Raw genomic sequence first — 14,748 nt, forward strand, 5'->3', positions numbered from 1 at the left:
ACTTCGGTTCCTTCTATTATTATTTTTTTCCAGTTTGCAGAAACCATTTTTCATTCACTGTCTTTAACGAGACATTCAGCTCCACAACAATATCCACCTCATCAATCTTTGCCCTTCAAGAGCACTAGTGCTTTCATTAATGTTCTATCCCCTATATTATATAAAAGGCTGTACACATACACACACATGCACATATATAATAGGTGTATGCAGTAGGTTCCTTTCCTTTTGTCTTTTTGTTCTTTGCTGTGTTTACATCAAGTTTGTAACATTCTTGCCATTACACAACTGTTAGTCACGTTATTGATTTATTGGGCCCTGAATGATCTGTCTTCCTCTGTAGCAGCTACTTGAATTTTCCTGGTTGCTCTTAACACTCTCCTACATTTCTCTCAGGAAGAATATTAACCAGCTTTCCTGTTGTGTCCTTTCTCCTGCTTGTTAGTTCTCCGATGGGACCTACCCACCCATACATAGTTTTCTGGTGTGATACGCTCTGCAGCAGTGAAGTATATTTATCTCGACCTTTGGGGAGTCAATCTGAGTCAAAGCTGAATTCTAACTAACCTCAGATTACCATTTAGAAGATTTTGCAATGACTGCCCTCCTAACTAGGCCCACTGTGTTACCCCGAGCCCCATCAGACAGCTCTGCTTCCTCTCGTTTGTGCTCAGTCTGCTCCCAGTGCAATCATTCCCAAATTTCCAAAGTCAAAAGCTTTACATACTGCCTATTCTCTGTCTCAATGCCTGGAACAAGCCACAGTTGCCTTTACTACTCAGTCAAGTATTGCTGAAAATGCAGTAGATAGACAATATGCTATGCAGAACAGCAAGCCTTTGGGGGTTTCAGGCATTGAGTAATGCAGCTTCTCCTGTGGGAGTGGTGCAGAAAAACAAACCAGCTGTCTGGATTGAAATCACGAGCAATTAACAGCAGTTTCAATTACCCAGAGCAGAACTTTATAAATATTTGCAAATTACACCCTACCTATTTTCACACGAACAGTGGCAACCCTTGAGAGTGCTCTCCCCAGATCAGAGGGATGTTGGCAGAGGGAATTCTGAAGGTCAAGAATTCAGGAGATATTTCAAAATCCTCTTCTTAATTAGAAGAAGCAAAGCCTCCTCTGCTGTGCATAGACGGGCACAAGAGCTACAGATAGAAATTAAAGAGGGTCATCAGAGAGAAACTCTGCCAGAGCGTTCGCGTCGCAACACATACCATGAAAGAAATCCCAACAGGAAGAGATTCCACCCCTGCCCAGCCTTCAGTATCCAGTGGGGACACCACAATTGCACTTATAATCAGAGTAAAAAGGACCCATTCATATATACTTGTCTTGTGAGAAGAGACTGTTTTGGAAATGAGTGCCTTTGTATACAAGGAAGATTTCTTTGGGCTGGGGGCATCTCATTTTCCTTGCTGGGGCCGAAAGAAACCTAAGGATCATAATTGCTGCCATGCTAAAACGCATCAAGTCATGATAGCTGTAGAGACAGCAACCCACCCCAGATAATCTGATAAAAATAGCTAAGATACATTGGGAATGGAATCCATCACCACCTCGGTGAAGCCGCAGGAATGTCTTTCCATTGTAAATGTGCTCCATACAACAATGCCAGCTCTCACAGGAGCGATAGTAAACCATAAATCATGCTAACTAGTAACAGAACCCACCAAACAATGCAAAATGCCTATAAATTGAGGCTTGACTCTACATTCAGAGAGCTGTGTCTAAACTTGGAGCATTTGGGAGGGTGGCTGGAGGCAAGAGCCAAGTCTCTGCTCAGATCCTGGGAGGAGGACTTAAAGCTGGGACACTACCTATCAGGTGAGCTCTGAAACTAATGACACATTGCATTTTGTTGCTAGCTCATTTTGGTGACATTATACACTCTCAGCATGTCTAAAAACTGATGCCCAGGTAAAGGAAGTACTAGTTTGCATTTGGGCACGAGTTATGGATCCATGGTACCTGTATGATCATATGCTTCTCTTTGAAATGCAGTAACATATACCCAGGCACTTCAGAATATCTCAATCACCCTATATGCCTAAGTGCTCTGTGGATGGTATACTAAATGCTTGCTTTCAGCAGACAATGAAGAAATAAGGTGTTGCTCCCTGTGTGTAAAGATGGCAGGCTCAGGTTCAGTGGAAGAAAGCCTTCATTCGTAATGAAGGCCTGATTTCCACAGGAAGCTAACCAAAGTCAGCTCTTCCGTCAGTGCCCATGTGAATCCACACTGAAATCAGACTCTGATGAGGAGGAATTTGGTCAAACCTGAGAGTCTGACTACATTTTGCTGTCATTAATTATTTAGAGACTGTCTAAAACCGGATTTAGATCCTGAAATTGGATTTGAAAGTCTTGGCACATGAAACATCTCCCATGGCTTCATTTTTGTCACAAATTTCCACATATGTTAACGAGAGCAGAAAGAGGAGAGTGACTTCTTTTACAACATGCTCTGATTGCCTACTGATTCAAAGGAACATGCACACACCTCCTAAAAATCAACCCAGAATTTTCTGCTGGTGGTGGTAAAATGCAAATTAAATAAGGGTTCATTGAGAGTACTGTTGTGGTTTCAAAACTGCATTACTCTTTATCTGGATTCACAAATGCACATTTGATTAGGACTACAAGCACAAGACAAAATGCCTCACAGTGCAAATGCTACCCAAGTTGTAAAGATAACATTTCAATAATTCTTTTTTCCATCTACAGACATCATTACTTCAAATAGTGTTTTACGGTATGGAGCATAAAACTGTAGTAAATCTTTCAGATACTACCTACAAACATACATCAAGGCAATTTTTCCTTTACCACTTGTGAGTGGATTTTTTTTTATGTGGCTCCTCAACACTTCAGCACTTAAAACAGAGGATAAAGCAGGGCTTTCCAAAGTGTGACTGCTTACAGGCTCTGAATCTTGTAGGAGCCCACAAAGAGCCTTGCTAATGGCAGCTGCCCCTGGAGCACCAGCTCAGTGAGTTAAGCAACGGACCGGAGCTCGCCTGGCTGCGGTGCGGACCAAGGCTGGGCCTGCCAGGCCTCCTGCCCTGCTACAAACTGTGTCACCTGCTCATGAGGTCTGTAACACGGCTCCTCAGACTGAGGTTTTCGCCTGGAGCTGCACTGGATGACGTAAAAGCCTGACCTTGCCAAAACCCTCGGTGCCACCTAGCTCCACAGCCTCAGTGAGCACCTAAAACAACCACTGCCTCCTCCCAGCTCATTCAGCTTCACCATGCATGCAGCACAAAGAAAATATAAGTAAATAAAAAATCTTTTGGGAGCTTGAGATGCTCAGGAAGAAGTCTAGCAACAAGAGCCATGGTACAGGAGGGTTCCTCTCCTCATTAAGTACTCTAATCAGTAACAGCGTTTAATGCCACTGATAAAATTGAGGCTTGACTGCAGTAAGAACCAGAAAACACACACGTGGAAATACTTTGTAATAGGTAGTCCATGTTCTTAAGCACTCAGCCAGGCTTTGCTGAGCTGACCAAGAGTGGAGAGGGGACAGCAAAGCAGCCGGCATGGCAGCGGCCCCACAAAAGGAAGGGTTGGGTGCCCCCACACCCCCCTGAGGGGCTGACTGCAAGGCTGGGACTACAACCAACAAAATCCCCAGGCACCAAAAAGAAAACCAAAGCAGCTTGCATTGTAAATGCTTTAGAAAATCATAACACTGCGTAATACCCAAATTACCCTCAAAGGATCATTTCTTCCCCTTCCAGCCCCCTCAGAAAAGGCCTATGTTACAAAGGGAATAATTACCAGGTTACTCAAGACACAAGGATGCTAATTTACCCATTTACCCTTATTTGCTAATGCACTTCCCTTATCAGAGTCTTTGCTTCTCTTCTTCAGCTGGCTGTTTTCCTTACATCATCCCTTCTTCCTCCTCTAAGGTTTCTGTAAAACCTTTCCTAACTTTTTATCATTTTTCTTCCCTGCATCCACCAGGCTCCCTTGAAGCCCCCTGCCCCCACAGCAGTCACCCCAAGGTCTGAACGCAACATGAATCGTGTTTGCTGGGGCAAGCCTCTCCTCAAAGCAGCACTCTGTTTGCATCTACCATCAGGTAGAGAAGGCTTTCCTAAGGTAGAAATACTGCTAGTTCAGACGGGGTAAAAGGCACTTGAGAAACACGTATAACACAGGTAATTAAAGACCTTGCAGTGGCCACATGGTCTGAAGCTTTAGAAAGCAAAACAGACCTCAAGAAAATCCTCCTTCTCTGTAATTGCTGAGAGACTATAAATTGCTCTCGTATTAAATATTTATGGGCTCGCTTGCTGGCTACTCCCAGTCAGAATAACCGCAGTTAACAGGATTATCGTCTTGTGCTAGATTTAATTACCAGAGATAAGAAAATCAGAGAAAAGTATAACTTACCTGCATTTGGTGCCCAAGCTGCCACTAACTCAAGGTCCTCAGCAGTGATTCTGCACATTGGCTGCACCTAAGCGTTTTGCAGCTCTTTTGTAGGAGTTTCAGATTGTGACATTTGCACTAAGACCTGTTGCAAATAAAACAATGTCGGTCTGAGGAGAGATGCTCCTTTTTTGTATCTGTACCATCTTCTTTTCTGCATTTCCCATCTATCTGTACTGCCTGAGATTTTGTAAAAATTATTGAAATGAACTCCTTGCATTTTTAAATTTAATGTTGAATTAAATTTGCATTTGAAGTGCAGACAATTGCACTTCAGGAGCTTAGATCACTTGAACATTATCTCTTATGTCTGGCAATGGTGGCATAATTAAAATTATCTGTCTGCTAGAAGTTTCTCCTCTAACCAGCATTTTTTTCACCGTGTTTGAATTTTTTTACTTTCTGGGAAACAAATTGCAGTAAACCATCAAGCTGAAAGCTAAGGCAACGTACAAAGGGTGAGAATCTTGTCTGCTTGGTCTTTTAAGGAAAAAAAGGAAATTGCACAAGCAAGAAAAAGAAGGTTCTTTCTCTCTGGCTTATTTCAATCTAACCTAACCCCAATCAAAACAGAACAACACGGCTATGCTAGCAAGAGTTTGTGCACAAGCTCCCAGGAATGGGCACTTACCTAAGGCTGTGTAGCAGGACCGCATTCGGGCAGAGGCAGGGACCAACATCTCAGGGGTCCCAGCTCCACGCTTTGGTCCCAAGGAACAGAGACAACCTGGGGAGCGTTTCAGGTAGCTAAAAGCTTGACTACGTTTTCAAAAGCCAGTTTTTAAAGTAATCTTTAGGTAAAGCGTATTTAAGAAGAGAATATGTGTTGATTCAGTAAAGCAAACATGGCAGCTCTTCCAAAAAGCAACTTCAAAAGCAGCGATTTGGTTTCTGATTTCTGACTCAGTGGCCATCACCGCTGCCCTACAGAACTGTGCCATTTCTACGTATTTCACCTTCCCCTGCTGCTAGCAGAATATACTGGATGACCGAGAACCGCCTTTTCCTTCTCAAAACCAAAGTTTGTGCTCAAAGGCAATCTTGAACTGCCGTAAGAATTTAATGCTGCACGCTCTTCCCCTGCAGGCTGTACACAGCTGCTGCTCCCCCCAGGCGATGCCGAGAGCTTCGTGCCAGAGGTCCAAGCGCACCACTCGCCAAAGCCCATCGCCATCCTTGCTCACAAAACCCTTCCTCTGCCGTGGAAGGCCTTGCGAGCTGCCGGGCCCCGTGCCAACGCAGCTCCCAGAGCACCATCTACAGCTCAGCGGAGTGAAAGCAGGCGGAAAGGAGGCGAGCTTGTGACAGCCGTGTGATGCCAGGAGCTCGCCGGAGGCAGCCGCGCTTCATGGCCCTCTGCAAAGAGAGCACCCGTGATTTCCAGAAGCCTTTTGTACTTCTTTAGCTTTTAACACCGTAAATGATGTATTTTCCCTTTCATCTCATACTCAGAAAAATTACTTTGTTCCGAATTTAAAGTTTCAGCAAATAAAAACAACTTCAAGCGCATACATGGCACGCAACATTTTAATTTGCCATAAAGTTAAAAACTATCATCTTAAATTAACACAGTTCAGAGAATGTAATAAGTAGGTGATGACAAGAGTTTTGCATAGAACACACATCAAGAACTTGAAGGGTTTTTGTTTTGTTCTGCATCACTTTCCGTAGTTCAAGCTACGCACACCCCACACCACAGCCTTCAATGCGCTCGCAGCGGCTGCAGCAAACCTGGCCGTGATGGAAGTCTGGCTTCAAACCACGACCCCAGGAGATGTCCCCAGGAGATGTGAGGGTACCTGACTTCATCACAAACTGTCCTTTTCTGACAAGGTGCGGAGATGGTAAATGTCTCACTGTTTTTATGAGAAATCCTGTCTGCATGGCAGGAGCTAAGTTACAGGAAGGCTCATGTAAATGCCAATTTTCAACAAAAACCAGTCAACTGTATCAGTAAGCCCAGCAAAGAATTCATTTCTGATTTTTGACAGGTCTTTCTCCTCAACCTAATCTAGCCAAAGATCCCCCTTTTAGGGCCATCCACAGTTTGCTCTGAATTTAACTGTTTTCATTCCCCTCCTTTTACAAGCCTCTGCAAGCAGCTAGCACCGGCACTATGAGATGGCCAACCGAAGCCCTCTGAAAACACTCAGTTCCTGAAGGCCTGAAGATGCTTACACTGAAGTTTATCTTTTGTCATATATCAGATACAGTCATCCTTTCCTGGGGTTTGGTTTCCAAGAAGCCTTGGTCTGGAACTCTCCCCTATCCCCTACCAATTCAGGGTAGAGGTGGCTACATCCCTCTAGAACAGGGCTTTGAGGAACACTTGAAGCTCCATTTCTGTACTGTAAATTTGATTTAAAAAAAAAAAGAAGCAGTATCGTGGCCCTGTTCTTATTAACCCACACTGGATTAGTAACACATAGCAACTTCCTGAAAAATCACAAAGGGGCAGGAGGAGAATGTGACAAACATCTTCACCGCAAGTCTTCCTTTGTTAATCTAAGGACTTGCCTGCACCAAGAAGAATCCTCCTTCTAGCATTTAAGGAGGGGGAAAATTAACTTACCACATGAATCAACTCCTTGGGAAATCTTTTTACGTATTCAACTTCCAGACTATTCAGGGGAAAGGTGATATTGGAGTGTACTTTCTTACCTTGATTAAGTTTCTTTGTGGGATATTCTTAGGCCATATATTCAGAAGTGCTAGGTGGAATATTTCATTTAAATGGCATTTCTTTCCAGTAGAAGCTAACAGAAAAAAAAAATCAATAGAATCTTGTCTGACAGAATAAGTCATTTCCTAGAACATACTTTTAGGACTACTGTAGTCTTTTTTTCTTTTTTCCTCTCCAGACTACTTAAGCAAACAGAAGAATTGTTTATTTTACTGGTTACTTGTGTCACTAAGAAACCTCTCCACTCTACTTGGACTGAACTGTGGAAAATACTTAGCATCTGTTTCTCCATTCTCAGTGTTAAGATTTTTCCTTGAAGATTAGTCAAAGATTCTCTGCCTCAAAACAAAAAGCATGCCTGTATTTTTCAGTAGTACTTTTGATTTTGCTATCTTTTCCAAATCAGTATGCAAGGATATTTACATTAACTTATTTTGAAAATAGCAATCTAATTTTGTAATTACAGATCTAATTATCATCTAAAAATCAAGGAATAGCCAGAATCAGGGCAGCTTATTCTGCACCAAACACAGTGCTGAATATGTTGTCAGCCCATGAGTCTGATCTGAATTATCTCCAAACCAACACACAAAAGTACCCTGTGACTGGAAATCAATCATTTGATACTAAGAACAGATAATTAACTCCTCCCACATAAAAATTAATTGCAGCATCCACTCAAATAGAGAACTGTCTGACTTGTGTGTTAAAATGTAGTAACTCAGACTGCTTCTTTGGAGATCTTAATGGCCTAATAAAACATTTAGATACAGCTTCTCTAAACATTTCGGAGAGATGCAGAGTATTGACTGAGCAGCTAATAAACCTGATGCAGTTTTACAAATCCACATCCTCAAAGAACAGCAAATTAGCTGTAGTGCAGGAAAGACAGCCAGGCTATCAAGCAAATTCCATTCATAGCACAAAAAAATGCAAAGCTGGACTGTGAAGAAACACCTAATAATTTAATGGTGAAAAACGTCTGATGTTCAGAATACATACACACAATTTCAATAAAGGCCCATATAATTTTAATAGTGTTTTGCTTCAATGGCATGAAAGTGAAAGTTAATACAGTTCACTGTTTGTGGCTTCCAGATTAAGTCTAGAAATTACACTTCCCTCCTTTTTCCCCATTTTGCTTGGAAATACGTACCTGAACAACAGCATACACAAAGACATATGTATCCATATATACTTTTTTTTTTTTATTAACAATGTATGTCATTACTGAACAAGGCAACTGAGAAATACAAGGACTGGACATATACATGAAAATTTTACAATTTGACAAAAAATTGGCATATGACTTATATACAGATGCAATTAATGAAGGTTACAATTCTACTGTATTTGATTAAACACAGTCCTAAGCACTTACATTATGAAAATTTTAAGTTGATCATACAGACAGCAAATTCTGGAATCTAAAAATAATAGCAGTTTAAAAACTTCAAAGCTTTCTATGTCCATCCATTTTACAGAACATCACTACAGCTCTTCCTACTACCATATACATGAAAGATTATCAAAAATATATTGATGGGTCTATCACTAATCATGAATGTTTGTATTTACATTAAGTTAGCAAATACTTCACCAAATACTTTATATACAAAACTCAATTTGTCCTTTGTGAAAGAGTCATTAAAAAGTTAAAAACCATAGAAATGCCAGTTAGAAACAATGCATTCCAAAAATTGAACTTGTTTACAACAACTGAGAACAATTTAAAATAACTTATGAAAAAGTATGTTATTTTAGTACAAGTACTCCCACAACTCTTTAGTTCCAATACAGAGTAGCAGAAACTTCATCCTGGGTGTTGAGTAGTATCTTCTCTTCTGATAATGCTGCAAGAAAAAAAAATCTTAAGCACTTTGTCATGCAGGCTTTGAAAAAAGGCAGAAATAATTCAAGGAAAAGAACTCTTCCCCCCTTCTCAGTGCAGTAAGCCTTGTCCCATTCATACTGGCTCAAATACTCTGAGTTCTCATTCCTTACTCCTTAGAGACCAAAAGGGGAAGGGGGAGAGGGACAAAAAAAAAAAAAGAAACCCACAGCCTCCGTAGCTTAACACTACTCAGAATGTGCACATCCTTTTGCCAGCAGTGTTTTTGAATATGTTCTTGGCTGATTTTTACATTTGACTGTCATGCTCTCGCAGCACACTTTGAACACCCCTAACAAAAATCAGTCTCCTCTGCCAAACTAGGAACCCCTCCAACCTGTCTCTCAATTGAAAAAGAGCTTAGACAGGAACCAGACGTTCACTCTGCAGGCAATTCTTCTACACAGACATGAGCACCTAAGGAATTCTGGAATACAAAACATGGATGCTGAATGAATCTACACATACTAAGGATCAGACATCTACTGAAACGTGGACTCCTGTAATTGCATTCCACTCAGGCACACTGGAGTACCAAAATACAATTTGAGAACAGAGAAGCACAGTTTACAGCACTCCATGTTTGCGAGAAAAGATCCATCAGTTTCTGGGGTCTCAACTCACTTCTTCTAGAAACAAGCAACAGGCATTATGGAAACAGTGATTCTTCACTGAATTGAATCAGTGCAATACAATTGCTCATAATGCACTGCAATGACTTTGTCAAAGTGCTGACACCACATAACAAGCAAAATTAGATCTTGCTGTCAAAACCAAATGAAGTAGATTGAATTTCCCTTTTTATCTCTAGAGATGCTGAATGCATTTTCTATACTTGCTGCATGGAATCCCTACCTACCAATTTCACCAGTGCCTCACATACTATTTTTCTTCCTTATCCTTCAAACTCCGTAATGACCAACTCTTAAATCTCTTTTATGAAAGAAAAGGATGGAATGGCATGTCAATCACCTTTAATCTAGACAGCCACGCTCTCACTGTTGAATCTTGTCCCCTCTTCTTTCAGACAAACCTCCATTCTTTGACTTTCCTCAGAAGTCATTACTCTAACGTCTTGCAGGTCATCTTCCTCATTTCTTTCAACTCATGCTCACTAGGAGAAGGGGTATAACATTTTTGGTCTGCTTTTCTTTCTCTGTACTGTTCCTAAGTATCTTTATCCAAAACACAAAATCCAGTTAACTTCTCTGTTGATGACTACACACAAATCAAACTCCTTGCACAATTTCTGCTTCTTTCTACACATTTTCACACCTGTTCACATATATCCAGGAACACATCCTTCTCCAGATTCAAGTACTTTTCACCACAGCTTTCTTGACAAACTTTGTCAATCTGAGCAACCTGCTCAGGTTACAGACTAATGACAAATGCTCGAGTCTTCAAATCATTCTTCTCTCTAGATCTTTGCATCCAATAACTACAGCAGCATTTTGCACTCTTTTATTGTCTCTCTCAAAAACATGTTCTCCTTACTCCATTTGAATGTCTAAAACTCATCCAAGCTCTGAGACTATCCTTTTAGGCTGTGTTAGTCATCTGATTCAGGTCACTGTACACTCACACAAACAGTGCTGCTGACATAATTTGAGGCAAGATGCAGGAGCAGAGAGTAACTGAAGCTACATAAGCAGCTCTGCTAATGCGTAGGAAGCCACAGTTTAAACATGTCCCTTTCCTTAACACCTCAAATAACGTGTCCAATAACCTCTGTCCTGATTCTATTTTTGTAACTATTTCCACTCTCATACCTCATAAGCTCTTCAGAGCAAGGATTTTTTTTTTTTTTTTTTTGTTCTGTTTATACAGCACCTGCAACCGAAAGATCTGGAGCAAAAATTTAAGATCTTTGCACTGCAGCACAGTACACACGGTAAATATGTACAGTGAATCTGTACAGTAATTTATTCATTAACAGGATAAATTTAAGGCTTCTCAGTTCTTACCAGTTCAATTTGTGCTCTGTCGCTGGACTTTTGGCCCAACGCTCTGAGTTTCTTCTTCTGGATTTGGGCGCTTCCCTGCACTAATGCCAGTACCAAGGGATGTTCTTCCTGATAATTTAAAACCAGTATTTATATCAAGAATTTATGTCAAGACTCTATTGTACTTTTATATATTCAGTTTTTTTGTTGGTTTTGTTTTTAAATTACCTGCTTGCAATAAGTGTGATTGTTGATTGTCTCCATGGGCATAGTGTAAGATACTACTTGCTTGACAGTAACCTGTTCAGATACAGTAGATATTATAACAAATAAAATCCAGAACTGCAAATCAGTGCAGTTACGTTCCTTACAACAGCAAAAAAGAAGCCATTTGATTTATTTTCCTTCATCAAGAAAAATCCTGACAAACCATCCTGAATGAAAGAGTTCTTATGCAAAAAAAAAAATCCTCATGACAGCATCTAGGGCAATTAAATAAAAATTAAATAAATATGCACAGTGAAAAATATAGTATGTGCATGCATAGTTATGCACTGTATTTGTAGGAAACAGAAGAAGTTAATCTGTTTGGACATATTAATATATTCTACGTTGCTATAAATTTTTAATATTTGTACTTCCATGTCTCCTCATCCTTTTTACTATTCTTTTATAGAAAGGATAGCAAATCCTTAACATAACTAAGCTGTAGAAAAAACACAAGTAACAAAAAGATTTAAACTTTTCTGGCTCATGTAAGCTATCCACTGGCAACCCTGACATAATGCATTATGCATCCCGCATAAGTAGTGCAAATTAGCAAAAGCAGTTGCAATGTTTCTTATTCTGTTGTGGTGTTCTGGTTACGTTCTGGATATTTAAACAAAACAGATTACAGTCTTTCACGACCAGTAAACACACAGCGTCTGTTAAGACTGCAAGGAAGAGACAGTTATGCTAAATTTGCTTGCAAATCTGACCTACTACAAACCACATCTTCAATCTCCGTGTAAAGTGACAAACAATTATGGAAACAAATTAAATGAGTATCCACAGAAAACTGTGGAAGTTGATTATACATGGAAAGAGTGGTAATGAAATCAGGGAAAAAGATAACATGCAAATTTTGCAATCAAATGCATAAAGTGAAATTTTGTCTTCCAGTATTGTGCATTTGAAGTAGCCTAGAATAATGTTCAATAATTTTGTTTAGTCACGCTTGTGATCCCCTCTTCAAAACAGAACTATTATTCTAGATGAGTATTTGAAAGATAAAAGTGACAAGACAAGCAAGTTTACTCTAAGACATAATTTTTATGTTTCAAGAACAGAAACAAGGCCAGTTCCAAGTTATAGACAGCAGCTGCCAGCAAAAATTCATCCATTTTATTTTGATGTTTTGTCTTTTTTTCCATAGTTGCGAGAACCTGGAGATCCTCTACAGACAAGCACTCCCGTAATACCTTGCTGCTGAATTCCACTTGTTCCTGCATGAGAGTCTCCCAGGGCACATGTCTGAACGCCAACTGTCTGACCATCGCCAGTTCCCAGCTGAGCTCCTAGTGAGGCAGGAAAAAATAGTAAACATTCAAATTTGGGAATTTAAAAGATGCCCCTCCACATACACCCCCCTTCAAGAGGTAGGCTGAGCATGGCTTTGGGTTTGTTTTGTTTGGTCTTTTCCATTTATTTGTCAAAGTACCTCAGAACAGGTCCAAAGTTCTAATGGTTTCAACTTTTCAAATTCAAACCTGCAAATTCAGATGAATGCACAGTAACCTCCTACAAAATGGTTATGTTTGATATGAAAAGTATAAGTAGGCCATGTATATACACATACATACACACACACACTAGACTAGACTTCTTTTCTTTAATGGTAAGGTCCACCTTCTGCTGCAATCTGCTTTTAAATTTGACCAAAGCCTCAGGAGAACAGAACTGAAAATTTACTGTTTCTATGTCTTAACCTTTAACAAGGAGGAGTCTACAGTATACATAGTATTCAAGATGATGATGCATCACAGATTTATACAAATTTAAAAACATCATAGAATTGACTAGAATAGTTGACTTGGAAGGGACCTGCCTAACCAATTCAGGGCTAACCAAAAGTTAAATCGTATTAATTTAAGGGCATTGTCCAAATGCCTTTTGAACACTGACAGGCATGGGGGCATCAACCATTTCTCCAGGAAACCTCTTCCAGTGTTTTAACACCCTCATGGTAAAGAAGTTTCATTACATATTAGACTAGATATTTGGGAAAGTGTCCAGATTTTGGCTGAGATGGAGTTAATTTTCCTCATAGTGACTGGGGTGATGCCATGGTTTGGATTTAGGAGAAAAATAATGTTGATAGCACCAATGTTTGAGTTGTTGCTGAGCAGTGCTAATAGCGAGTCAAGTATCTGTCAGCTTCTTGTGCTGCCCTGCCAGCGAGGAGGCTGAGCGTGCACAAGAAACTGGGAGGGGACCACAGACAGGACGGCTGACCCCAAGCAGCCAAGGGACAGTCCATGCCATAGGGTGTCACATAGAGCAATAAAACTGGGGGGGCTGGCTGGCAGGGGGGCTGTCACTTGGGGACTGGCTGGGCATCAGTTGGCGGGTGGCGAGCAACTGCATTGTACATCACCTGTTCTGTATATATATACACACACAAAATATATTTTTTATTGTTTTCCCTTCCTTTTCTGTCCTATTAAATTGTCTTTATCTCAACCAAAAAGTTGGGTGGGGTAGGGGTCGGGAAGGAAGGTAAGAGAATGGTTGTGTGGTGCTTAGCTGCCTGCTGGGTTACACCACCACAAAGTCACAATTTCGTTTTTTTTTTTTTCCTTAGTAACCTGTTAATCTTTGTATGCTACATTAAGAATATTAACAGCATAAAAACTTTCATCAACTTTCATCAAAACCATTTGATAAATTCTGTATTATGTTCTTACAGACACTGTCCTGTTATACTGTTGTTGGTGCTATGGTAGATTCCAGTAAGCAATCTAATGCTGACAGAAGAAAACTTACAGATTAACAGTTCTGATTTGAAAATTCAAAAATCACTACTTATTACAAATATCAGGATGTTTAGATTTCTAAAAGATCACATTCTAATGCTTTTGAAATCAAACTGTTTGATACACGTTAATAGATGATTTTGGGGGAATAAAAACAGTGCAAATTTTTATTCTATTTCTATTTTTATTAAAAAAAGATCTGAAGATGTCTTCATATAAATACTACCAAACTGTGAAGAAATCTGAAAACGTTTAAGTGATTTACACTGAAACCTGTCTTGTGAAAACAGCTCTCCTTTTACAAAGCCTTTGGCATTGTGTATAAGACATTTGGGCAGTTCAGTTCCAGTACTTCTACATATGAAAAAAGAATTTGACTGACCTCCTGTACTACCACACCCAGAAACGCTTTCTCCTGGTGAAAAGCCCATTAGCCCACCATTTCCATTTCCATTTGGATTAGAAGGCACTGTTGCAAGAAGACCTAAGCAATGAAATAAAATAAAGACATAAAACAAAAAAAGATTAAATACAGCATGCTTTGTTCCTCATGAGGGCTAATTCTCCACCCTCACCCTGAGCAGTTTACCTCTATATAATAGGAGAACATCTCTCCACCTCCCCTATTGCTGGAATCTTGCCAAGTAATTTTAGTTCACAATTACTTAGTGGGCATTTTCCGCATAATATTCTATATAATTTTTCCAATATGCATTAGTTACAAGTATTCACCACGTTGCACTGGACTGCAATGCATC

At 40.1% G+C, this 14,748-nt stretch overlaps 1 protein-coding gene and 1 long non-coding RNA gene across 5 annotated transcripts in view; both read right to left on the minus strand.

The window, feature by feature from the left end:
- Positions 1-5,626, minus strand: part of LOC125182193 (uncharacterized) — a 38,405-nt gene extending 32,779 nt beyond the window's left edge. The window contains exons 1-2 of the long non-coding RNA XR_010831628.1: positions 4,415-5,626; positions 991-1,155 (exon numbers count right to left, since the gene is read on the minus strand). This is a non-coding gene — a long non-coding RNA (uncharacterized lncRNA). The remainder of the gene's footprint in view (positions 1-990; positions 1,156-4,414) is intronic.
- A 2,697-nt stretch (positions 5,627-8,323) lies between these two features.
- The window catches only part of CRY1 (cryptochrome circadian regulator 1), a 37,449-nt gene continuing 31,024 nt past the window's right edge, over positions 8,324-14,748 (minus strand). The window contains exons 10-14 of one of the 4 annotated variants that reach the window (XM_048056976.2): positions 14,373-14,474; positions 12,437-12,532; positions 11,202-11,273; positions 10,995-11,102; positions 8,324-8,989 (exon numbers count right to left, since the gene is read on the minus strand). In XM_048056976.2, the coding sequence (XP_047912933.1) occupies positions 10,999-11,102; positions 11,202-11,273; positions 12,437-12,532; positions 14,373-14,474 (374 nt within the window). In that variant the 3' untranslated portion in view covers positions 8,324-8,989; positions 10,995-10,998. The other 3 variants (XM_048056986.2, XM_048056993.2, XM_048057002.2) reach the window with 3 other exon arrangements.

This window comes from Anser cygnoides, chromosome 1 (assembly GCF_040182565.1).
Source record: "Anser cygnoides isolate HZ-2024a breed goose chromosome 1, Taihu_goose_T2T_genome, whole genome shotgun sequence".
Lineage (NCBI taxonomy): Eukaryota > Metazoa > Chordata > Aves > Anseriformes > Anatidae > Anser > Anser cygnoides.